The 27,621-nt window shown below is 38.4% G+C and overlaps 2 protein-coding genes across 3 annotated transcripts; one reads left to right on the top strand and one right to left on the bottom strand.

The window, feature by feature from the left end:
• The first annotated feature begins 2,000 nt into the window (after positions 1–2,000).
• LOC127799056 (uncharacterized) lies at positions 2,001–6,890 on the top strand. Its single transcript, XM_052332767.1, has 2 exons — positions 2,001–3,262; positions 6,266–6,890. Exons 1-2 carry the CDS (start codon positions 2,800–2,802, stop codon positions 6,313–6,315), a joined length of 513 nt encoding a protein of 170 aa, XP_052188727.1. The 5' UTR covers positions 2,001–2,799; the 3' UTR covers positions 6,316–6,890.
• A 3,000-nt stretch (positions 6,891–9,890) lies between these two features.
• LOC127799601 (UDP-glycosyltransferase 73C4-like) lies at positions 9,891–25,769 on the bottom strand. Of its 2 annotated transcripts, none has more exons than XM_052333790.1 (2): positions 24,452–25,769; positions 9,891–10,953 (listed from the first exon to the last, which is right to left on the bottom strand). In XM_052333790.1, exons 1-2 carry the CDS (start codon positions 25,652–25,654, stop codon positions 10,702–10,704), a joined length of 1,455 nt encoding a protein of 484 aa, XP_052189750.1. In that variant the 5' UTR covers positions 25,655–25,769; the 3' UTR covers positions 9,891–10,701. The 2 variants fall into 2 exon arrangements, with proteins under 2 accessions (XP_052189750.1, XP_052189749.1); XM_052333789.1 differs by having other exon boundaries at positions 9,891–11,569; positions 25,068–25,767.
• Positions 25,770–27,621: the final 1,852 nt, after the last annotated feature.

Below are 27,621 nucleotides of genomic sequence, written 5' to 3'. Positions count from 1 at the left end.
CATTGTCTTTTTAATCTCTTTTTGATATAGTTTTATAAGCATCGTTGTAATATATTTGTAAAAAGACGCAAAAAGAGCTCACATGGCCTAGATTAATTGACAAAGGAAGAATATGTTGGAGTGTTACTCTTTGTACCCTCAAATTCCGTGTTCAACCCCTGATCAGAGGAAGGAAAAATGTCCAACAGTCTGGGTGACCTTGAACGTTAAAAGACTGTTACATCGCTCTCACATTTGCGGAGAAAGATTAGGGGTCGGATTGGTTGTTAGATTTCCTGATTTATATTTCTTGCTAGTATTGTGGGGCCGAGCAACACAGACGCTCATGATTGTGTGTGAACAAAATAAAAAAAAACAATAAAGACTAATTAAATAAAAAGATAACCCAATAGCAGATGTCATAATTGCATAAAATGTGAGTCTTATTATGAGTTGAATTTTTCGATGATAGTTATATTAGATGAGACACGTAATAAGGAACATTTAAATTTAAATAAAAATTATCTTGATATCGACTATTACACATTTCAAAATATCTAAAAAAAATTAACAAGTGATAAATTCATTGTACTTCTAATCTTAATCCGAATATGAGAACTCAGAAAACAAAGAACAAGAAGCATATAATAATACACATATAATTCAAAAGTCATCAAGTAATTAAAAACTAAATTAAATCATTTGTCCTATATAAATACTGTAGAACCCTCAAACCAGCTAATTAAGATACGGGAAGGAAGATTTTGCCACAAACTGGGGTTGGGGAAGTCAGAGGTGGCTGGTTTTGCCGCCTTTGCAAGATGCAATGGAAGTGCACCAACCCAACCAAACAAAACAAATTCCAGCTAGCCCAGCAACGGCCTGTAGATTTGTGCCACCTGTGCCTGTGATGTAAGACGATTAATCCACTCGCATCGCATGGTGATATTGTCGCATCGGACGGTGAACCCACCACGTGACAGCCCAACATTAAGCAGGAGAGGCTGAGGATGGAAACAGCCGGCCAGATTGTTTGTCTCGTCTAATCGCAATGGAATATATATTATAATAAAATAAAATATAATATTATGGCCATTATCGTATGCTATAATTATCAGGCGGAGGAGGAGTGTTGGCAACCTCACAGCTGTGGCCTGTGGTTTGGTCGTTGTCTCATGGCTTTGGTTTGGTCTCATCTTGGCTTCCTGATCTCGAGAGTGATAATAATAATCATAAAATGACATGCTATTCTTTCATTTATTTAAACTGCTTTTGTTTTCTTATAAATTTTATTTATAGTAATTTTTGCAAACATAAATGTTTACTAGGGCCATGTGACAATGACCCACAAGAGTTGGTCATGTATTAAAAAGCACGTTTTTTGTGGGTAAATTATTAATTATTTTTTAAAAATTATAAACATTTTTACTGTATAAAAGAGCAAATGGAATAGGTGGGTGGACGGCGATTACTTGCAGCCCGCGGACACACCCAACCGGCGGGTCGTATGAGCCGTTACATCACCCGTGGGTCCCATCCGCTGCTGTGCAGCCGAAGCGGCGGCAGCCAGGCATTCCAAGTCTGACCTGGCAATCCTCTTTTGGACCTTTAGCAAAATTCTCTCCTCTGTGTACTGTGCACAGCAAGGCAAAGTGTGTGTACTGTACTTCAACAACACTCCATGCATCTGTCGTGCGGGCCAATCAATCTCTTCCATTTGGACGGCAACTGCTGACTTATGGACACTTTTATTTTGTCCAGCCATAATAGTGAAAGGTCTTTATTTTTATTTAATATGTTATTTTATTATTATTATTATTATTATATATCAAGCTTTTGTATTTGCTTAAAATATCAATGAATTTTATAATATAGATAGATAGGGGTATAATAACACGTGTCGTGCAGGTAATCGTGAATGCGCTGGTTTTGAAGATGAACTTCACCGTTGAGCCCATGAACCTAAATGCAGGGGATAATAGCTCCTTGACGAAAGAGAGAAAGGGGGAACTTGGTCGCTTACTGTTAAATTATTTAAGATTCAACGAACACACGCGGCTACCAACGTACAAGAAACTACCTCTCTGTTTCCTCCTGGATCTCTTAAAATCGATTTATCTGGATCGAGGAGTCACAAACTAGGGTTCGATTCGATTTCCAATTCTTTCCATAACCATTCTTTGATTTTTCACTGAAAAATCGAATCTCTAGGTTTCTATCGACCGATCGGTCCGTCGGTCACACATGCTTATCAGCCTTGCCTATACATACGATTCCATTGGATCTTGATATGAATTTTGGTTAAATATTCGAAGTTGGACACAGAAGGGTGGGAATCAGAGGGGTTTCCGAAGTTGGATCTGGAGTTTGCATCTCAACTTCGTTTGCATAGTGAGATCAATAGAATCGTGCGTTCATTTTGGTGGACTTAGTCGTAATTTTTCGCGAGTTCTTTGGGGTTTTAATCAAATCGTTACCTGACTTTGCTTTTGAATTTCTAGATCTATTTTTGGAAGTCTTTTATGGTTGGTTATATATGGTGAGAAGAGCTAGATTTTTGTGGGTCAACTTTTTATCAAAATAAAGGTTCCATTGCCCGTTTGATTGCTGAAGAAACCTTTATAGTGTTCTTCTGTAAAATTGTCCATCTTCGCATCTCATTCGGCATGTACCCCATTCTGTGTGCCGCCATTCGATAATTTAATTTTCTTATTCAGTATAAGCGCTAGTCTGACATTTCAAATCATTATTGGGCCGCAAGATCATTGGATTTATTTTCAGTTCTCTTTTCTGAATCAGTGAAGCATTTTGTGGGCGCATATGGCCTTGTCATTTACTCAATTGTCTTGGTGGTTGAGTGGAAGGCATCGAGAACCTAAAATTTCCAAGGGGTCTTCTTTAAAATCTTCATCTGATTCAGGTTTGATGGATTTGGATAACGTGAAATTCCCTTTGGTTAACGGAGGCAACGCCAGCTCCTCACCTAGAAGGGTTAAGCGAAAATGGCGAAGTCGGGAGAAAAGGAAAATTGACCATGAATATGATGTTGTACTGGTGCCATCAGACGGTGATTGTGTTTCTGGGTCTGAATCTGATGGCTCAGATTGGTCAATTGGATGGTTGGAACCTCATGGCCCTGAGTTTCGGAGTGATGCTGATTCAGATGATAGTTTTGCTGTCTTGGTTCCTTGCTATGGGCGAGGACGTATGGACATGGAGGGAAATCTAGGGGAAAAGTTTATGCACACCATCAGAAATGTGCCAGACATCTATGCTGCTGCTGGTAAGAGTCTCTTTCTTTAGACTTTTACATTTGTATTTATTAATTTCCTTTTTCCCTTTCCATTTCTTTATTGGTGTGAACTCGATGATTCATTTTGGATGTGAGGTGGAGGTTTATTTCTTGCTTGAGTGTGATATGTACCTTGGCTTTTTGTATAATCAGAAAAAATTGCTAGGCTACTTGAAAACCTCAGGCTTTGCATTCATATGAGTAGCATCAAGAATTATTTCATGTCCAGAAGGCAAACCCTCTAATTCATTTCTTGAAAGTGTTGTCCATTAATCCTCAAATGTTTAGGATCTAGATTAGAGTTAACATCTGCCTCTTTGGTTTGTTCGCAGCCTCATGGAAAATATGAATATTAGGATGGGTGAATTCCAGCTTGCATCTGATTAAATGTAAATGCAAAATCTCTAGGTTTGAAATTCTTTGTTGATTGGAATCCAATTGAAGATTTGAAAAATCATGTGCCTGTGAACTAAAATTATGCTTACATGAGTGATTAATATAAATTCTCAGTTGACTAGTGCCTTTGAATTGTTAAAGCAGAGTGCTTATATGAGCGAGTAATGAGAACTCTCACTTGGCTAGTGCCTTTGAGTTATCCAAGCTTTTAATTTCATTGCATCATGTTGATGATATCAAATGTGTATTTAGAGGAAAAATATGTTCGCACAAAAGAATTCTATATTGGAGACATTTCCATGTGTTGCATTCTAAAGTATTGACTAGTGCCTTTGAGTTTAACAAATGTGTATTCAATTTCTCAAGAGAATCTGTGCAGAGATCTGAACTAGAGAGGTATTTACTTGGTCCCGGTGTTGATTTGTTCCAACCTCCAAGTTCAATACTGGGCTTCTGTGGACATTAAAATTGTTAAGTCCTTAAGGCTGGTACGTTCATTGTATGCTTGCCTAGGGACTTGCCTATTCATTTTGGTTACTAAACAACAACAACAAGCCTTAATCCCACTGGGCGGGGTGGGGTTGATTACACAAATTGTAGACCTCCACCTATCTCTATCTATATCCTCTGTAAGAACATTACAGCTTATGCCATATTTAAGGGTTTCCCTTGTTTTTTTTTTGGGTCTTACTTTCCCCCTTTTCCTACAAATTTTCTCCATTTCATCTACCGCCTCATAATTGCACCTATTTGTTTTCTTCTCACATGTCCAAACTACATGAATTGTGTCTCCTGCTACTTATCTCCAAGAGGTGCAACTCTAAGCTTATTATCTATAATCTCGTTTCTTATTTGCCTTTTTCTTTTTTTTTTCTTTGTATGACTACACATCTGTCATAGTATCCTCATTTCAGTTATTCTCAAAGAAGTAAGGGACCAACGCAGATTCGTGATGTAATCCACTTATAATGGAAAAAGTCTCAGTATTTTCTGTGCAAGTCCTAACATATGTTTTTGCTTGATGATACATGTCCTTAATAACCTATATATAACGTAGAGAGACTATCATATGCTTTTTCCAAGTCTCTAATATCATGTGCAAAACCTTTTACTTATTTTTTGGACCTTCCCTTTAGATGTCTCAGTAAGTAAATAGCTTCAATTATACACCTTCCCTGACATAAAACCAAATTGATTTTCAGAGACCTTGGTTTGTCTCCTTAGCCTTTGCTCAATTGCTCTCGCCCAAAATTTCATGGTGTAGCTCATTAGTTTGATCGTTTTATAATTTTCACAACCATGAATATCTCCTTTATTCTTATAAATAGGTATTCAAGTGTTCTTTCTCAACAAGGTGAGAAAATGCTCTATCTCTAGTGGAAAACTTGTTTCAATTATTCTAGATGTTTAGAATTGTAAATTTTACCTCATTATTGGCTCAAAATATTCCATTGCATCGTTGCCTCATCATCCGTGTAAACTGTTCTAGATTGAACTATATGCTTCTACACAGCGGTGCTGTTTTTCTAGTCATGTTGCGTTCTCTGTCTTGGCATCCCATTATAGTTTGATAGCCTCCCAAGCTGGTTAGTTTGTGGCACAACTAATATAATTGAAGGGAAATGCCTGTGTTTGCCACTATAACCTCTCTTCATAAGGCAGGAGCTAATCTCAAGCAGATTCATGAAGATGTTGTTAGACATTGTCTTAGGTTCCATCTATCTAACAAAATGATCCTATGATGGTTTTTTTTTTCCCCTGCCTGGGAATGTACTAGCTAAAGAGCTGATTAGCCCGTCCCTTATGCCATATGGAAGTTCACAATGAAGGTCTAAACAACTCAAAGTGGCAGACTGTTGTATTCAATTACCATTAATAATTTGGTTTTTCTGAATCTATATGGTCAGTTACGTAATGGAAGTCAAGTCTAAACAAGTCAAACTGTTGTTTATTTTAACATTACTATTTTATTTCTGAACCTACACGGTCTAATTTATTGCATTCATCATTATTATTTGCATAACTGAAACTGAAACCTGCTGATATTTGATATTTCCATCATTTGCCCGTGCTAGTTTAGCATTGTATTTAGCATTTGGTGTATTTAGCATTTGGTCAATGATTTAAGCAGAACCTTCCCTGTCAATATTACATCATATGATAACCTTGAAGATTTTCTGCTATATCCTCTTTTACTTTAATTTTGTGATAACTACGAATCTGATATGGGCAAATATCTGAATTTGTTTGGTTCTCATTAGATTAAATTTAATAGATATGAGATTATGCCTAATGTTCTAATTTAACTAGCAAATGTTGCAATGTGTTATCGACCAATAATAAAAATGGTCCATGGGCATGTTTTCATCCTTTTCTATATGTATCTTATATAGCCAACCCCACATGGTGGGATAAAGGCTTGATATACTGTTGTTTTCAGTGTGTCTCACTTTTCTCAGTCTGTCAAATGAAGTTAGGAATTTTTGTTGAAAATGCATACATTTAAATAAAAAGAAAAGCCAAATCCTGAATTTGTTACTTTCCTATTACTTGTATAATTTGTAATTTGTAATTTGTTTGTAATTCTCTCCTCCGCAGAGAGCAAGAAGTACATGGAACAATGGCTCTCCTCTCTCCAGAACGGCTGACATCAATGGAACCTATGGTTGCAGATAAACTCGGTCATGTTGCTCCTGCTTCTTCTTAGTTTTCTGGAATAAGTTCTGTGTCATCATACAAATAAAACTTCTAGAAAGAGAAGAATAAATTATAGATCGAAGGAGGGGATTTGCGCTGCTGCCATAATCTAATTAGTGGAAGATAATGGACTGTCTTGGGGCTTTACTTTAGCAGTTTGTGAGTGGACATGCCGAGCTTGTAGAATAAAAAGCTACCGTTGCGCTGGGTATTATATATATGGTTTTGTGTTTAATTCCTTCATACGATGTTGACTGGACAGAGCAGCCCGTTGTCTCCTGAACAAAGATGGAAAATGCTCTGCAAGTGTGCGTGGTTGGTGTGTGCTTAGCGTATTCTTTTATGTAAATATGATTGTAAATATCTGATGGTCGCTGTGAATAGTTCCTACTTTCCAATCAGAGTGGCGTCTAGAAAAGATGAAGAATGAATGTATTGCTGTCTGTAAATAATTGGACTATGTTTTAGTTATTGCTTCTGTAAATATTTATTTTACTGTTAAATAAGTTTGAATCACATAGCTCTCTCTCTCTCTCACACACACACACACACATGTTATACTTTTGTTAGCCTCACTCTAACTCTGCCCTCCATTCTACTCCATAATATATTATATATAATTTTCTCTCTATTTTAATATTGCTTCGAAAAATGTGTGCTTTAATCATATTTTTTATTTTCCTCTTTATTTGACTCTATATTTTTATTTATTTATTAATAAATTTTAATTTTATTTATTATATCTTACATATAATTAATAATCAAATACGTACATACAAAATTAATAATTAAATATAAAATATCACTTATCTAATACAAAAATAAATACAAAACATTCTAAAATCACAAACTAATATCTAGTGCGATCTGCTCCTCGTTGAAGAAGAAGCCATCGCTGGTTCTGCTCGTTGTCATCGTCACCTCTGCCGGGTCTAACACTTGGAGCCCCGATTTAGTCTTCCGTCTACTCTAGCCTGCACCTTGTCTTCTCCCAATTTACTGGTTGTCACCTCTTTAACGTCTGTTCTTTGACAGCTGTTTTCCATTTTCATCTTTGGCAAGCAAGCAAGCAAGCAAGCAAAATAGCTCCCAGTTAAGAGTCAGCTTAGTAGGTTCAATTTTGAATCTGTCTCTCTCACCCAGCAGGGTGTCGTGTTTAAAAGCGAGACGCTATTAGGACCCATTCTGTCTTTTCTCAATTCAAAAGTCATGGATGGCATCAAGAAAGTGATGATATTCTACTACGAGTACAGAAAATGATACGTGGATGCCATTTTTTATACTATTTTCGCAGTTTCTTGCATAACACAGATGCAGTCAGAAAAAGATTGAGACTTTTCCTTGTTTTTCTACTGTCCGCACAATGAACTCTTCCTTCTATTTTCTATTTATGAACACTACAAGTGCGTTTATTAATTTGCATAAAAATAAAATATTTTTTAAGTAATTAAATTATATATAATTAAATTTTAAGAAAAATATTAATTAAAAACATTTAATTGACTTAATTTTTTATTTAAAAATTATTATATATTTTTAATTTTTCATGTTTGATTGCCATTTTTTTTTCCAGAGAGTTGGAAGGGGGTTGCCGTGAACCCCCCGGCACTCAGCCTCCACTCTCAGATTGGCTGTTGTCCTCCAAATCCTAATTTCCACTTGCTGTAGTCCTCCAAGCCATCAGCTTCGTTACAGTAAGTACTCTAATCACTCTGGATCGAGTGCAATAGCGCGTCGAACCGACTGTATCTCGTCGAGTTCACGCTGTGGTTACTATAGTTAAGCGCATCGGAGTCCGATTCGCCATCGGAATGTCGAAGAAGGGCGTCCTTATCTTGCGAGATGATCTCGGCCGTCGATGGCGTGCCCCACCGTTTCCAGGGATCCGTGAGCCACCGACGACGCGCCGGTCTCAATCGACGTCGGTAGATCCTAAACGGCGCGGCTTGCGGCTTGCGACCTCGAGAAACACCACCGTTTCCTTCTGCAGGCCTGACCTGAATTCCTTCAGATCCCGCCGGTATATCTCGATAACCGACTCGGATCGGTTCACTAGGGTCTTCCAAAGACCTCCGATGCTCCACGCTCCTGCACCGGCATTGGGACCCGGATTACGGTTTGACTCGTCTTCTTCTTCTCCTTGGGTTGAGCTCCCATTGGAGCGGTTGTCGTCGTCGCCGCTACTATGGCCGTCGCCTACGTCTTCTCCAGTCACCAATCCTTCTTCTCCATCGATGGGCGGTGGTGGAAGAAGGCCAGCGTGGGTTTTCTTATAGAGTCAGGTTACTCTTACATTACATCATTGTGTACAACTAGTTTAGATTACGTAGTATAAAAATGTCCAAAATATTCCTACATCTAATTGTGACTCATGACAAAGGTAGTCCAAAATGTACCATTAAGAGTAACAACATTTTTTTTTCTTATAATAGAAGTGGGAAAAGAGCATCCCGATCACTAGTTAAAAAATATTAATATTTTTTATAAAAAAATTAATTAATTAAATATCTCAAAAATTAAAATTTGAATGAAAAATAATCATTTTTCATCCAAAAAAAAATTGCCAATCAACAGACCTTACATGATGGATTCTAAATCTAGGTAAAGGTACAGATTTGGCACCAAACAAGCCCAGATCTACCTGGATGAGACTTCATCGTATATATAGTATTGATTTTAGACGGAGAAACCATCCATCTCCACGGCTTTTCTTTTTATTGTTTGGAGATGAATTAAGGGCCTTATAGAAATAAGACCTTTAGTACAAATGACTGGCTGTAGCTAGAGTTCATATAACTGATCCAAATAATGAGGTAAAGGCTTGATAGATTGTCGTCATCTGGATATGGACCCTATAGCATAGTTTGTTGGTTTTGGTTGGCTTGATGTTGGTGGCTGCTGTTTCAAATGTTGCCTTAGCGGGATATGAGCAGTTTTCTGATTTTATTGAGCTGTAGCTTGGTTGGCATAGTTTTGGAAAGGGTTACAATTGCCTGCTGATGGCGATATTAGCTATAATAAGCTTGTTGGCATGGTTCAAATGGTGTCTTGTTTGAAATTGTATCTTATAAGAAGCTTTGGTTTTCTTGTGGGGTAAGGACGTGATCAGCTTTGGTTGAGTTGTGGCTTGGTTGGCATAACTTTGGCCTGCATTCAGGCATATGCTTGTTGCTTGCTCTTGTCTGGGACTCCTGGTTATTTCTTTCCATTGCTTGTATGGTCTTCATCTATCTAGCTTTGTCCTTCCCTGGATTTTCAACTACTGGGAAATGAGTCTATCTTCGTGTTTAGTTTCCAAGAGAGAGTTTTGACAGTATTAGTAAAGTTTGATTCTTTGTGCCTAGAAAAATCATTCTTTTTTTGTGAAATAAAAAATAGGTCAAATATGACTCTTCCAAGATTCTTATAAAATAGGGTTCGTCAAATCCAAAGTGTTTTGGACACTTGTTTTTTATGGTTGAAAACTTTAGAGAGAGTTTTCTAGACTCCTCCGGAGTCTTTAATTGGAAAAGACAAATTTCATGAATGCAATAAGCTTGAAAGTCCAATAATATTAAAGCAGCTTCCTTCCTTTGAAAAGCTTGCACAAGTAATTAAGAGGAAGGATACAAAGAAAGAAAAGGTGGCCTACAAGTGATGAAAGCCTAATCGCGTTCAAAGACAAAGACTGCGACAGTGACACTGACAGTGACATTTTCTATTTTCATGTACATTATCGACTCGATCACACTATTCGTACATAATAGAGTTTATAAAACTTTTTAGTCTGAATTTATTGTGATATTTTGACATTAAAATATTATAATATATTATGATTTATTTCACCCTCCTCTCTCTCTCCCTGCTAACCTTGCCCTCGTCTCATCTCGCAACTGTAACTTCATTGTCTCGCCACTGCCGTCTCACCACCTTACCGCTAGTGCCTCTGCGTCTCTCAGCGCATCGTCTTTGTCGTCGCTTGCCTCTCGCCCTCGCCTGTTCTCGTCGTTGCCTCGCCTCTTTTCGTCGCTACAACCTCACCGTCTTGCCACTGCCACCTTACCACCTTGTCTCTGTCGCGTCTCATCGCTGCATCCTTTAACAATAGGTGACCACCCAAACCAATCGAGAATGCAACGGACGATGGCGGTCAGCAAGGGACGAGGGTGAGGCGGGCGAGAAAGAGAGAGGAAAGAGAAAGAGTTTTTTAGGTGAGACGAGAGAGAGATAGAGGAAAAAGAGAGAGTTTTGGGTAAGTTTGGGTCATTTATTATAGGAGCAAATGGGTCATTCCCATTTCATCAATCTGTAACCTATTATAACCCTCTTTATGTACAAACAACATTACCCTTATCGACTCACTGTTTCCTGGCATCTTCAATCAACAGCTCCATGTTCAAGTAAGAAGAGCCCTCTTTTTCCATTGCCCTCTTTGCCATTTCTTTGAGTCCCTTTGCTCTTTGCCTCCTCTTTTCCCCTTCCACCCCCTTTTCCATCACTTTCTCTACAGCCCCTCTGATTTCTTCCCTCTTCACCACCACTCCAAACTTCTCTTCATCTCCAAGATTCACAGCCACCTGAGCCCCAACACTCACTCCAATCTCCAGCACCTCCACAGCCAGCTTCTCGTTGAGGAACTGCTCGGCGAATATTGGCCAAGTCACCATTGGCAAACCAGCTGAGACCCCCTCCAACGTTGAATTCCAGCCACAATGTGTAAGGAATGCCCCCACAGAAGGGTGGGATAAGATCAGTACTTGTGGGGCCCAGCCCCGGATAACAAGACCTCGCCCCTTCGTTCTCTCCTGGAATCCATCTTCTTCCATCCATTTCCATATCTCATCCGTTATTTCGCCTCCTCTTACGACCCAAACAAATGGGTACTTGCTGGCCTCCAAGGCTGATCCAAGCTCCATCAGCTGGGGAAGCGAAAGCCGGCTGATGCTTCCAAGGCAGGCGTAGACCACCGATCCCGGCTCCTGTTCGTCAAGCCAGCTTAGGCACTTGTGTTCATCAATGGAAGACTTGTTCCCTCTGTGAGCCTTATCTGTGTTGTCCTTGTTGCACAGTGACAGTGGCCCAATGCACCAAACTTTATCTCCTTTCACCCTCTTGATTTCTTGGATGTATCTTGGCTCTAGCTCCTCAAAGCTATTGATCACCTCCCCGTAAGCCTCTGCTGCAGCTTCACTTACTCTGTCACAGAATTCCTTTGATTCTTTTGAGGTTGGATTGAGTGTCATAGGCAGCTGAGCTTTCGTAAACTCAATTTTATCCGGCAAACCAGGCACCAAAAAGGGCTCAGAATCCCCCATATCCTCATGAACTCCAGAGGTAGACAAGTTGTGGGAGCATAACATGTTGAAGCAGCTCATCCCATCAAAGATGATCCTTGGAACTTTGAATTTCCTAGCTGTCTCAGCCACCCAAGACAGATACATATCAGCTATTAAGAAACTTGGCTTGGGCTTGATGCTCTCAAACAACTCCTCAAAGGGCTCCTGCAGCATGGCGAGAGCCACAAACAAGTTCTTCATCATGTCCGTATGGGGAAGGGCATCCACCGTTTCACAGCCCTCCGGGAGGCCAGCCTCTTGAAACGGGAACCGGATGTGGCGCACGCAGATCGAGAGCCCAGACTCCCCCTGGGTCACCCGGTCGATGGCCGGCGCGAACCTCGAGGCGATCTGGGGGGTGGTGATGAGGGTGACAGTGGCACCATGTTGGGCCAACAGCTTGGCCATGTCCACCATGGGGATGAAGTGGCCTGGGGCGCTTAGAGGCACCATAGCGATGTGAACTTGTTGAGCCATGTATTTGGTGCCTGGCTGGCTGGCTGGATGGATAACAATGGATGGATGGATGGAATATGGGCGAAGAGTGAAGAGAAAAGTGTAGATTTATATAGAAGGAAAGGCCAACAAGCTTTTGGGCGAAGAGTGAAGAGAAAAGTATAGATTTATGCTGATGGAAAGGGCAACAAACTTGTGAATTTGGTGACGCAAGAGCCTACATTAGCATGGAAGTTTCCATGGACAAAAGAACAAAAACATTCATGTTGTTGTAAGGTCAGAAACCTGGCATGCTTGCTGCCTGTCCGCCACACTTCCAATGTGCTTGTGACAAATCCAATGTATTCTATATATTTCTCTATCTGCCTAGACTGTCATTTGCCAATCTTTTACCAACCCAAATGTTAGCTTTTGTCTTTTGAATGAATTTGAATATTGATAAAAAAGGGAAAAAAAAAAGAAAAGAAGAGTTGATTGGGAAAGGGGGCCATGCTGACATCATTTGCTCTCATCTCATGGTTGATGAAGTAAAAAGGAATTTGAATTATAGCTAATTACTCTGCTTTGATTCATTGATTTATTCGTCGACCTGGTGAAGAGGAAAGCCATTCCCAGTACCTCCTGCGGTTTCAACTTTCAACTGCTGCACTGTAGGACGCCGGGTATAAAATGGCTTGTGGAAGGGCATCGCTGTCCACTACATGGCTTATTCTAGCGATTGGAACCAACCATTCACAGTACGTCCTGCAGTGTCAACCCCACCCAATACCCGTTTCATTCGGGTCGTATAAAATGGCTTATGGAAGGGCATTGTTGGCCATCGTATACAGCAGGTTCTGATCAACGGAACTGGCTTCAAGGGTCTTTGGGTGAGCGGTTTCATCGCCTTATAAATTGTCCATGAAATTTAAACACTATATAACTTATTTAGTTATATATTTATTAAAAATTAAAAAATTTAAATATTACTAAACTTAAATGCTATTTAATAGCGTTTTAGAAAAACTTCCCTCCCCCTCCCACACTTTTTTCAAAATACTCTCCATAATTTAGTTGACCAAATATTTTATAATTTTACTTTCTAATAATTATTATATTTTCAATCTTAAAATATTTAATACTCTCTCTGTCCTCCTTCCATTTCCTTCTCATTGCCGTCTCCCTCTCCTCCATGGCAGCCGTTGCCTCCAATCCATCCCCATTGCCGTTGCCCTTTGTATATCGTCGTCTATCGCCACCTCTTCCATCTCTGTTTTTTGCCATCGTTGACTGTATGTCCATTGCGGTCGCCGCCTTCATCATCTCCTCCTCCATCCCTTGCCTTTCTTTGTGTATATATATATATATATATAACATTTTTATGAATTAAACTTAAATTTAAATATAAAATATTGTATTAATATATTTTTTAATAATTTTATATAATTTATTAACATTTAATCATAAAATTTTTATTAGTTAAACATGAATTTATAATTTATTTTTATTAAAAATTAGTATTTTTATGAATTTTATTTGTATTATTCAACAACATGTTTATTTTAATATTTTTGTTAAGTTTTGATAACTTATCAATATTTTCAAACCAAACACATAACTATATAAATAATAATTTAAAACACATTTATCTAAACACGTTATCAACTTAAATGCTAGGCAGATTTAAAACTCTATATAACTTTTAAGTATAAAAGCTTAAAAGCCATCTTAAAAAACAATAAGCCAAACATTCACTTCGTCTTGTGATCCACAGATCCAAAAACCAAAATGACCTGATAGTTGGATCTCAATAGATTTAAAAATTATTTTTTTGAAAAGTTAGTACATGTTTCTAGAAGGGCATCACGCGGTCCACTGTTCATGAGTGATTTTGATGATCGAAACTAACCATTGGATCACATTTGTCTTGTGACTCACATATCAAAAACCCAAAACAATCCAATGGTTGGATCTGACTAGATATAGAAATTATTTTTTTTGGAAAAAAAGACTTGTTTGTTTTCGGAAAGACATCGCCAACCACTGTCCATGGAAGGGTCAGATGATCAGAACCGACCATTGGAATCGTCTTAATCCTGTGACGCACATATCCAAAAATCAAAACAATCAAACAGTTGGAAATCGCTAGATCTAAAATTAAGACTGCGTTCTCTTTGTTATTTTCAACCCATTTTGAGTTTTTAGTTTTTCAAAACACTGAAAACACATTTACTTTACTATTTTCAAAAATGTATTTTTGAAAATAAGAAAAAAATTTGTAAAGAAAACCCAAAACAACATTTTATTGTTTTTGGTGTTTTCAGCCAAAACATGCTGAAAACACCCAAAACGAGGAAAACACACAGCCCCCTCCCCTACCAATCTCGCACAAACCTAGCATCTATCATTTCTTTCCTTTCTTTTCTCATTTCTCCTATCTTCTCTTCATTTGGCCATCCATCGCACCTGCCATTGCCATCATCATTTTTGACTGCACCTATCATTACCATCATTGTTGTCAACCGTACCTGCCACCGCGACCACCACTATCAATCGTGCCAACTACCGGCGATGTGAGCAACCCTCGACTGCCCCCCGTCGCTCTCTTGTTGGTTTTGTCTCATCTCTTCTCTCATTTCTCTTTTCTTCTCTTTCTCCTTTTGTTGGTTTTTGGGTATGTTGGTCAATAGGCCATTGGGTATCGTTTTGTTGCCTCTGATCGTCGGAAAGCACCAGCAAACGGTGGCCGGTGGCAACTAGCAGTGCGTATATAGATGGGTGTTGGGTTTGGTCAAACATTTAAGTTTAGATCTAAAGAGATTTGTGTAAAAACCTATATTTGTATGAGGTTTTCACGTAATTTAAACAAGTTTAGAATACCAAAAAAATGGCTTGGTAGCAGTTATAAGTACCGAAACAACTGAGGGAATGCCCCAGAGCATAATTGTCTAAGCAAAATGACATGGTCTCGACGAGTATTCTGAGATAGGATTTATGGTGTTAAAAGAAATCAGAATTGAAACGGTTTTTAGTACAGCTAAAATACAGCTTTGATTTAGGCTGAAAAACTGAATCATCGTAGGAGATTTCCAAAAAATAAATGTAACCCTGAGGGGGCTCTGGTTTCGCGTAAAGATAAACCCTAAAAGTGGTTTTGGAACGAAACAAGGGTCTGGTGAGGGCGCAGGGACGAAATCGTCCTTATCGAGTAAATCTTGAATTATTAATTTTAGATCTATTGTATCATAATCTAAATTAATTGGACGTTTGAGGATGTAAATACAATTAAAGAATTGTCTAAGTGAAATAGAGATGTATCTTAGAATTTAAATGTATAATTTTTTTATTATTATGGGATAATATAAAGTGATATAAATATATATATATATATAGCTGTACGCGCGTTCGTGTGTGAGGAGGCTGAGATTTTAGCAAGAATTGATGGAAATTGGCAACAGGATTCGAGGGAAACTGGGCGACAAGATTAGAGGAAAATTCAGAGTAGATAAGGTGAGAAATCTAAGATTAGATAGGATGGTAAGTGTATTATATATATATATATATATTTATATGTGTTGTGCGTATGTATGTGCGCAGAGGGCTGAAATCTGAGAGCATGAGAGAGAGAGAAAGCTTGGCAGAGGGATCAGAGATCAGAGCTTGAGAGAGAGGCCGAAAGCGCGAGGGGGAGAGGTCGATCGGTGGCTGCCCAAAGCAGTAAGCGGCCATAGCCGCAAGCTTGAGCCGGCACGGGCAGCTCAGAGGGGGCCGAGCGAAGCATAGCAGCAAGGGAGGTGGTCGCGGTAGCTCGCGGTGAGGCGGCCAAGTGCATCGGTGGCCGGAGTTGGCCACATAGCAGCGCTGGAAGCTCGGGTGGGTGTCCATGGCAGCGGCTGTGGGCTGGTCGGCGAGCATGGTAGCGGCGGAGCTGCGACGGTGTGCGGGTGGAGGCGCTGTGCGCGGTGGTTGCGGAGCGACCGGCTATGGCGCGCGGCGCCGGGCGGCTGGTGGCTGGCAGGCATGGCTGGTCGCGCATTTGCAGGCGCAGTGAAGAAAAAGCTGAAGGAAGAAGATGAAGTGAAGAAAAGAAAAAAGAAAAAGAAAAAAAAAATGTGGAGGAATTTTTTGAAAAATGTCAAAATAATTCTAGAAACTATTTTGGGACGAGGAGTTTTTTGGAGTCAAGAAATTGATCGAACACGTATTTCAATGTTAGAGCAAGCTTATCGAGAAAGTCTGAAAGACTAAGTCAATGTGAGTAAAATTTTTTAGAAAATTTTAGAAATTTAATAATATTATTTTATGAATTTTTAGAGTGATATGTTTAAGGAAATATTTGAGAGAATATTTAATTGGGTTTATTGAGGAAAAATAAGAAGAAATAGAGAAAAAATAAAGAAAATGTAAAAAATTATAGAAAAATAAGTTTTAATACTTATTTAAATAATATGATGTTTAGGATGCTTTGAGGTTTAAGTTGAAGTGACTTGTGCAAATTTTGAGGTTGGCACGCAAATCGAGACAATGCACGTATTTCGAGAAAATGCACGAATATCAAGATAGCCCGATTAGCTTGAGAAGGTAAGTGGTACTTCCCAACTGGACTAAGTGTTATGATCTTATTATTTTGTCATGCCTTGTTATGAGTATGTCATGTAGATTGTGTAACGCCCCGCTTTCCCGGGCGCGTTATAAATTGTGATAATTTCGGGACAATAATTTTTTTTCTTTCAAACACTAAAGCTAAATCACATCATTCCTCGAATCCGTCCCAGAATTCCCATACATTAATCTCGAAAGAGAATTATTATACACATCAAATACGGAGGTAAAGATCGAAACTTGATATCTTAACATTAATCATAAATCAATTCTTACATCTTCATTGACCATAAGGATATACATCAACATTCCTCAAAACATTCAGAATTCAAAGTAGCAGAACTTAAATACATGGGCTACATAACATACATTTAACTCTTTATGCACTCTGTTAAGTGTCATGTCATACCTCATTTATCCTTGTATCTGTTACAATCTTCACTTGGAATATTTGAATATTTCAGGGGCAAAACTCAAGTTAGATGATGAATCATCTAAGTAAGGGTACATAATGCTATATCATGTGTGTATGCAATGTCTTATCTTGTAGGTGTCAACTGCACCTCTCATGCTGCCTACCATTTTTGCGGCCACCTCTTTCGAAGCCGGGGTGTATGGGTGCACCCCTGGTAAAGTAGCGGCGCTAGTTCGTACTCCCTACGGCCTCAATGCACGTGATCAATGATATCAACGTGTATTTATGCATTTCATAGTCATATCATGTATGCAGTCTACGTGATGGGTACATATCAGAGTATGTCAATATGATGAAAACATTTTCGAGGAGCATAAATCACTTACAAACCAACCATTTCCCATAAAACTAACTTTAATTGGGGAGTACCACTTACATTCTCAAGCTTATCGGGCTACCTCAATATCCGAGCCTTGCATCGTGTATCGCCTCGATTTGTGTGCCAACCTCAAAATTTGACAAGTCACTTCAACTTAAGCCTCAAGGTATCCTAACCACCATAATTATTTAAATAAATATTAAAACCTATTTTTTCATAATTTCTGGCATTTTCTTTAATTTTCTCTCTATTTCTTCCAAATTTTTCTCAATAAATCCAAACTAAATATTTCTAAAATATTTTCTCAAATATTTCTCTACGAAAATTCATAAAATAATATTCTTGAATTTCTAAAATTTTCTGAGAAATTTTACTTACCTTAACTTAGCATCTCTGACTTCCTCAATATGTGTGCCATCTCCTCGAAATGCGTGCCTGAGCCATTTTCCTTGCTAAAATCTCTAGGATATTACCGAAACATAATTTCCTATTTTTTGAGATTTTTTTGATAATTTTTCCTATTTTTTCTTCTTTCCTTTTCTTTTCTTTTCTTTTTCTTTTTCTTTTTTTTCTTTTTCTTTCTTCTCCTTCTCTTCTTCTTTCTCCTCCCGCTTCCTCCTGCGCGACCTTCAACTCTCTCTTCCTTTTTTTTTTCTTCTTCTTCTTTATTTCTTTCTTTCTTCTTCTTCTTCTCCTTCTCCATTTTCTTCCTCCCTCATCTGTTTCAGCCTTGCGCGCGGGAACTGTATCTTCTCCTTCGTGCGACCGTTGCCCGCGCGCTGTGGCCTCCCTCGCTGGCCGCTTCTGCATGCCCCGCTGGCTGCTTCCGCCTTCCCCAGCCGCTGCACCGGCCGCACCATCGCCCGCCGTCGCAAGCTGCCATCGCGGCAGCTCCTTTGCCTCGCGTCCAGCTTGCTGGAGCTTGTGGCCATAGCTGCCATGGCCGCGGCTCTACTACTTCGGGCCGTTTCTTGGGCCTCCGGCGCCTCTGCACCGCAGCTTGCTGCCTCGACCATCGCACGACCAGCTGCTCCACGCCCGTGACTCTCGTTCCTCTGCCCGAGCTTGCGGCCATGGCTGCCGCAAGCTGCTGCCTCCCACTCGGCCTTCTCTACCCTAGCACGCACACACACACACACACACACACTCTCTCTCTCTCTCTCTTACTCTCTCTCCCTTGCTTCTCGGATTGCCCAGCCCTTGCATTTCTCGCCCTCTATCACTGCCAATTTATAGGCAGCCATTGCGGCTCTCCACGGGCGTGTATATATATATATATACATCACATTAATTGCTCAGCCCCTTAAATCTTGCTGCCAATCTCCTTAAATCCCGCTGCAACTATCTTCCTCAAATCCTGCTGCCATTATCTTCCAATTTGCAGCCCAAAATCACGGCTATTAAAGCTTCTCAGAAGCTAGCCACGCGCACATGGATATATATATATGTGTATATAAATTATATATTACACTTTAATTTAAGAAAAATTACACATTAAATCTCAAATTTCATCCCTATTACATTTGTGCAATTCCTTAATTGCAACTATGCCCTTAAATCTTAAATTAATTTGTATTACAATACTGAAAATCCATAATTAATAACTTAAATTTACTCGATATAGATGATTTTGTCTCAGTGTTCTCACCGGGCTATCGTTTCATCCTAAAACCACTGAAGGGTTACTCATTATGTAAAACCGGAGCCCTCTAGGGTTTCGTTGATTTTTCGGGAGCCTCCTACAACGATTCGGTTTTACAGTTTAAATTACAGCTACATTTTAGCTGTATCGAAAATCGTTCCGAATTCGATTTCTTTCGATACCATAAATCCTATCTCGATACGCTCGTCGAGACCATATAATTTTCCTTAGATAATTTCACTCCGAGGCATTCCCTGCAGTCGATTCGGTACGAATAACTCCTATCAAATCAATTTTTTCAGTATTCTAAACTCATCGAAATTACGTGGCAACCTCATACGAATATGGGGTATTACAGATTGCATTTACATGTTTTGATTTATGAAATATGCATATGAGTATAATGAGATTTACGGTCATACGTTGCATGAGTTTGGGATTAGGTACTGGCTTCGTTACTTTGCCAAGGGTGCACCCATACACCTTGGTCTGGCAGGGAGGCTGGAAAAATGACGGGTAATCTTAAGGTGCAGTCGATCTAAACATGAGAGTTATGATATTATGTGCATTGCATACATACATGAGTATTAAATGTTTTGTTTCCCTTACTTAGATGATTCATCATCTAACTTGGGTTTTGCCCCTAGAATATTCAAACGTTTTAGATGGAGATTGTAGCAGAAACAGGGATGAATGAGGTATGAAATGGCACTTAGCAAAGTGCATGATGAGTTGAGTGTATGTTATGTAGCTCATGTATTTAAGTTCTGCTACTTCGAATTCTGAACGTTTTGAGGAATGATGATGTAGAACCCTATTTAGGGTTAATGTTAGTTGAAAACTTATGTTATGTATTAATTCTTATTGAGAAATTTATGTTCCCGTGATATAAGAATTGATTTATGATTAATGTTATGATGTTAGGTTCGATTCTAGTTTTTGCATTTGATATTTATGATGATTCTCCTTAAAGATAAATAAATGAAAATTTTGGAATGTATAAGAGCAATGATAAGATTTAGTCTTAGTTTTATATATATAAAAAATTATTATTCCAGAATTGTCTTAAGTTATGATGCGCTCGAAAAATGGGGCGTTACAATTTGACTGTTGGATCTTGCTAGTTTTTGGGTATGTTGGTCGATGGGCCCTTGGGTGTCAGGTGATTGCCTCTTATTGTCTGGCAGTGCGTTTTTTTACTTGTAGCAAAAAATTAAAAATTAGATCTACAAAATTCCAATCATTAAATTTGACATATTTTCGTGTATGTTAACCCTTTGACTTGGACTTTCTAATAGTAGGATCTAATCGTGTGAATCTCTAGTTGGCAGTGGTTGTCAACGACAGAAAAGATGTAAGGTGTCGGAGAAGAAGAAAAAAAAAAAAAATAAAGGAAAAAAAAGAAAAGAAGAGAAAAAAAGAAGAAAAATTTATTATTAAATTTTGAAAATAAAATTATATATTTATTTAAAATTTAAAAAATGTAGTATATTTATATTATAATTAAAAATATAGAATAACATATAATATATTATTAAGTGTATAATTTAATATAAATTATTGTTAAGATGTATGTCAGTAATTTATTAATCAAATTTATTATTTTATTTTAATGGTAGAATTTTATTAAAAAGAGTTAATTTTATTATTTAATAATTAAATTTATTGAATAAAATATTATAAAACAAGTTTTTTCAAAATTTTAAAATATACACGTTTTCGAGTTTTCTATTTTAAGAAATAGTTTTTTCAGAATGACAAAAAGAATGCGTATTTAAAAATCTCAAAACAGACACTCAAAACACAAAATTAAAAATGAATTTAAAACTAAAAATTGAAATACGAAAAGAATACATAATTTTTTGGAAAAAAAGATACCCGTTTTTGGAAGGGCATCGCCGACCACCATCTATCGCAGATTCCGATGATCGGAATCGACCATCGAAATCGCCTTGGTCTTGTGATCGAATAAAAAAACAGAACGATCCAACGGTTAGATCTCACTATATCTAAAAATTAAAATCGAAGAACTTTAAGTGCTTACCTTGAATTGGAGAAACTCTGGTGGTCAATGTTCGAGGCAACAGTTGGTTGGTCGAGAAGAGAGTAGATACTGCCGGACGAAAGGATGAGAAAGTAAGCCAACAACTGACGATTGTAGGTTAGAGAAGAAAAGGAGACGAAAAAGTAAATGAGAGATTGAGTGAGAAAGAGCAACATGTGACGCAGAGAAGGGAAGGCGACTGCTAGGGTTTGCAAGTATTTGGCCCACTTACCAAGACCCAAATGGGTCAGGTATCGGGTCAATTTGTATGATAATATTATTGTTGAGATTATTATATGAATATAATATAGTGACATTATTAATATTTTAAAATATTTTTTTATAGGTAAAAGCAGTCACTAATTAAATACCCAAATTTCATAATTATAAATGAATAATTTTCATTAGAGCAATTCCAAAAGAGAGTGCCAACCCATAACTGTCGAAATAGCTCCTTGGATTAAAAATTTTCCAAATGACATCTAGGGTTACAAAATGACAACAATCTTTTTGTGGTGCCATTTTTCCAACATTTGGAGAGAGAAAAAGGGAGATGTGTCATTTCCAACGGTGAAATCTAATGGCTCTATTTCAACTTCTATAAATACATAGCTGACCTAAAACATGGGTTTTTAGGCTAGGCGAGACAAGCGATGGAGCGAGAGAGAGCTAGAGAGACAACGAGCGACAGAGGGCCAGAGGGGTGAGCTGGCGAGGGCGAGGGTTTTAAATATTCTTACACCATTATTATTAAATAGGGTTTTCTTATAAAATCACGCAACTCTTACATCATTGTGTACAGTTTAGATTACATAATAATGTAAAAACATCCAAAACATTTTTATGTCTCATGATGCCTCATAGTGAGGCATAAATGTATTTTAAATATTCTTACACCATTATGTAGTTCAAGGTGTACATAATGATGTAAAAGTAATATTTTTTTTTCTTATAACAAAAGTGAGAAAAGAGCATTGCGTGATCACTAGTTAAAAAATAATATTAATATTTTTTATAAAAAAAATTAATTAATTAAATATCTCAAAAATTAAAATTTGAATGAAAAATAATCATTTTTCATTCAAAAAAAAAAAAAAAAAATTGCCAATCAACAGACCTTACATGATGGATTCTAAAACAGACCCTACATGATGGATTCTAAATCTAGGTAAAGGTATAGATTTGGCACCAAACAAGCCCAGATCTACCTGGATGGGACTTCATCGTATATAACGAGGTAAAGGCTTGATAGATTGTCGTCATTTGGATATGGACCTTATAGCATACTTTGTTGGTTTTGGTTGGCTTGATGTTGGTGGCTGCTGTTTCAAATGCTAGCGGGATATGAGTAGTTTTCTGGTTTTATTGAGCTGTAGCCTGGTTGGCATAGTTTTGGAAAGGGTTACAATTGCCTGCTGATGGCGATATTAGCTATAATAAGCTTGTTGGCATGGTTCAAATGGTGTCTTGTTTGAAATTGTATCTTATAAGAAGCTTTGGTTTTCTTGTGGGGTAAGTACGTGACCAGCTTTGGTTGAGTTGTGGCTTGGTTGGCATAACTTTGGCCTGCATTCAGGCATATGCTTGTTGCTTGCTCTTGTCTGGGACTCCTGGTTATTTCTTTCCATTGCTAGTATAGTCTTCATCTATCTAGCTTTGTCCTTCCCTGAATTTTCAACTACTGGGAAATGAGTTTATCTTTGTGTTTAGTTTCCAAGAGAGAGTTTTGACAGTAATAGTAAAGTTGATTTTTTGTGCCTAGAAAAATCAGTCTTTTTTTGTGAAATAAAAAATAGGTCAAATATGACTCTTCCAAGATTCTTATAAAATAGGGTTCGTCAAATCCAAAGTGTTTTGGACACTTGTTTTTATGGTTGAAAACTTTAGAGAGAGTTTTCTAGACTCCTCCGGAGTCTTTAATTGGAAAAGACAAATTTCATGAATGCAATAAGCTTGAAAGTCCAATAATATTAAAGCAGCTTCCTTCCTTTGAAAAGCTTGCACAAGTAATTAAGAGGAAGGACACAAAGGAAGAAAAGGTCGCCTACAAGTGATGAAAGCCTAATCGTGTTCAAAGACCAAGACTGCGACAGTGACAGTGCCATGTGCCATTTTCCATTTTCAATTTCCTTGTACATTATCGACTTAGAGGCTGTTTGGCTCAGCCGTTTGACCACTGATAAGCTGTATAACTAGATTTAAAGTTATATAATTTTTTATAATTAAGTGTGTGACAATCATTAACAGCTTTAAAGTTACTATACCAGCGATTACTAGAAGTTGGTGCCCTAGCGTTGGCAAAAAAAAAAAATTAGAGAGTTGATCAAGAAAAATACTATTTTATCTTAAAATATTTTTTATATTTACACGTGTGTCCCCGTCCGTTGCATCTTCTTTCCCAAACTCTCTTCTCCCATCATCTTCTCCAAAAGTTGTTGTCGTTGTTGCCCATGCCCCTCCGCCATTATGCCATTGTCGTTGTCGCCCCTCCTCCATAATCGTCGTGCCATCGTCCAGCTGAGCCACCGCAAGAAATCTCATGTTGGTGGGTCACGTCATTGCCACTTCTGTTCTGCCATTATCGCGACAAGTCGTCGTCGCCCCTCCTCCATAACCGCGGTAGCCGTCGCCCCCACCGATCGCTTTCCATCGGCTATCCCCGCCCTTATCTCCTCCGTTCCCATAGGATTGGCCACTGCGTATATATATATATGATATATATATAACAATAATTATATGTATATATAATATATATAATATTGTATTAATATATTTTTAATAATTATATATAATTTATTAATATTTAATAATAAAATTTTATTATGTCTATTTTAGTTTTTTTATCAAGTTTTAATAACTTATCAACTATTTTAAACTAAACACGTAAATAATAATTGATAACTTAAAAGCATATCTATTCAAATATATTATCAACTTAAATACTATTTAACTTTTAATTTAAAAGTTATTGAAAAAAACGTTAAGCCAAACATCCTCTTAATTACACTGTTTCCTGGCATCTTCAATCAACAGCTCCATGTTCAAGTAAGAAGAGCCCTCTTTTTCCATTGCCCTCTTTGCCATTTCTTTGAGTCCCTTCGCTCTTTGCCTCCTCTTTTCCCCTTCCACCCCCTTTTCCATCACTTTCTCTACAGCCCCTCTGATTTCTTCCCTCTTCACCACCGCTCCAAACTTCTCTTCATCTCCAAGATTCACAGCCACCTGAGCCCCAACACTCACTCCAATCTCCAGCACCTCCACAGCCAGCTTTTCGTTGAAGAACTGCTCGGCGAATATTGGCCAAGTCACCATTGGCAAACCAGCTGAGACCCCCTCCAAGGTTGAGTTCCAGCCACAATGTGTAAGGAATGCCCCCACAGAAGGGTGGGATAAGATCAGTACTTGTGGGGCCCAGCCCCGGATAACAAGACCTCGCCCCTTCGTTCTCTCCTGGAATCCATCTTCTTCCATCCATTTCCATATCTCATCCGTTATTTCGCCTCCTCTTACGACCCAAACAAATGGGTACTTGCTGGCCTCCAAGGCTGATCCAAGCTCCATCAGCTGGGGAAGCGAAAGCCGGCTGATGCTTCCAAGGCTGGCGTAGACCACCGATCCCGGCTCCTGTTCGTCAAGCCAGCTTAGGCACTTGTGTTCATCAATGGAAGACTTGTTCCCTCTGTGAGCCTTATCTGTGTTGTCCTTGTTGCACAGTGACAGTGGCCCAATGCACCAAACTTTATCTCCTTTCACCCTCTTGATTTCTTGGATGTATCTTGGCTCTAGCTCCTCAAAGCTATTGATCACCTCCCCATAAGCCTCTGCTGCAGCTTCACTTACTCTGTCACAGAATTCCTTTGATTCTTTTGAGGTTGGATTGAGTGTCTTAGGCAGCTGAGCTTTCGTAAACTCAATTTTATGCGGCAAACCAGGCACCAAAAAGGGCTCAGAATCCCCCAAATCCTCATGAACTCCAGAGGTAGACAAGTTGTGGGAGCATAACATGTTGAAGCAGCTCGTCCCATCAAAGATGATCCTTGGAACTTTGAATTTCCTAGCTGTCTCAGCCACCCAAGACAGATACATATCAGCTATTAAGAAGCTTGGCTTGGGCTTGATGCTCTCAAACAACTCCTCAAAGGGCTCCTGCAGCATGGCGAGAGCCACAAGCAAGTTCTTCATCATGTCCGTATAGGGAAGGGCATCCACCGTTTCACAGCCCTCCGGGAGGCCAGCCTCTTGAGACGGGAACCGGATGTGGCGCACGCAGATCGAGAGCCCAGACTCCCCCTGGGTCACCCGGTCGATGGCCGGCGCGAACCTCGAGGCGATCTGGGGGGTGGTGATGAGGGTGACAGTGGCACCATGTTGGGCCAACAGCTTGGCCATGTCCACCATGGGGATGAAGTGGCCTGGGGCGCTTAGAGGCACCATAGCGATGTGAACTTGTTGAGCCATGTATTTGGTGCCTGGCTGGCTGGCTGGATGGATGGATAACAATGGATGGATGGATGGAATATGGGCGAAGAGTGAAGAGAAAAGTGTAGATTTATATAGAAGGAAAGGCTAATAAGCTTTTGGGCGAAGAGTGAAGGGAAAAGTATAGATTTATGCTGACGGAAAGGGCAACAAAGTCGTGAATTTGGTGACGCAAGAGCCTACATTAGCATGGAAGTTTCCATGGACAAAAGAACAAAAACATTTATGTTGTTGTAAGGTCAGAAACCTGGCATGCTTGCTGCCTGTCCGCCACACTTCCAATGTGCTTGTGACAAATCCAATGTATTCTATATATTTCTCTATCTGCCTAGACTGTCATTTGCCAATCTTTTACCAACCCAAATGTTAGCTTTTGTCTTTTGAATGAATTTGAATATTGATAGAAAAGGAGAAAAAAAGAAGAAGAGTTGATTGGGAAAGGGGGCCATGCTACAGTTTAGCCGTGGAAAATAGAAATTAATTTGAAGCGCGTTTTAAGGATTTCGTGCGGAATTATTAAGAAAAGTGAAATGACATCATTAGCTCTCATCTCATGGTTGATGAAGTCAAAAGGAGTTTGAATTATAGCCAAAATGGCTTGTGTATGGGCATCGCTGTCCACTACATGGCTGATTCCAGCGACTGGAACCAGCCATTCACAGTACGTCCAGCCAGGGCTGATCCCCATATTTTAGGGCTCTAAACGAAATTTTTTATGAAAATCTCTATGATTATATTTAAAAATATAATTAATATAAATAAAAAAAATTATTATATAAAATTTATAATATTTTATTTTAAATTTACTCTTTTAGCAATTTTAGATGAAAAATTAATAATTAAACTATTACAATTAATTTGTTCCGACATATGTTTTCAATAGATATTATCGTCAATCCATTAGTGTAGATTCACTAATAACAGAGAGATAACAAATATTGAAATATATACACAAAATTAATTGATAATTTAAGGGCTAATAAACAAAATCAAAAGATATACCTGATAAGTCACATAACGAAATGATGAGCACGAAAATGGAATTGCTGAAGAGAATGAGTAGTTGTTAAATTGGTTAGATTAAGGACCTACGCTTGTGCAGATTGATGGCAGATGCCAATGACAATGGATGAATAAAAAATTAAGAAAAAGAGGAACTGAGTAAGATGATGGAGTCGCGGTCACTGTCAGACACATGAAAATAGTTGTAATATAATCATACACGAGCGAGATTAAGATTAATTAAAAATACATGAAATAGTTGTGAGGGGATGTGTGCCACTGCCAAGCGCATGTGAATGAGATTGATTATTAATAAAGAAATATGAAAGATTGAGATTAATTAAAAATTATGGTGATGCTCATGGTATTAATTATTGATAAAAAAGGTAAAAAATTAAGATTAATTAAAAATTTACAATGGTTTGAAATGGGTATGACCCTAACATCTTTTCAATTTTTAAAATCTAAAAATTGAAATAGGCATGGGGCTTAGGCGTCGCCTAGACAGCCTATGCCCAGGGCCGGCCCTGGCGTCCTGCATTGTCAACCCCACCCAATACTCGATTCAATCGGGTTGTATAAATTGGCTTGTGGAAGGGCATTGTTGGCCATCGTATACAACAGATTCTGGTGAACGGAACTGGCTTCAAGGGTCTTTGACTGAGTGGTTTGATCGCTTATAAATTGTCAATGAAACTTAAACACTATATAGCTTATTTAGTTACATGTTTGTTAAAAATTAAAAAATTTAAATGTTGCCGAACTTAAATAGCTTCCCTTCCCCCCTTTTTTTCAAAACACTCTCTGTAACTTAGTTGACCAAGTATTTTATAATTTTATCTTTTAATTACTATCATATTTTCAACCTTAAAATATTTAATGTACTCTCTTTACCCTCCCCTAATTTCCTTCTCATCGTCGCCTTTCTCTCCTCCACGGCGGTC

Source organism: Diospyros lotus, chromosome 4 (assembly GCF_014633365.1).
Source record: "Diospyros lotus cultivar Yz01 chromosome 4, ASM1463336v1, whole genome shotgun sequence".
In the NCBI taxonomy this organism is placed as follows: Eukaryota; Viridiplantae; Streptophyta; class Magnoliopsida; order Ericales; family Ebenaceae; genus Diospyros; species Diospyros lotus.
The sequence above is the reverse complement of the archived record's forward strand: the minus strand, read 5'-3'. Positions and strand labels throughout refer to the sequence as shown.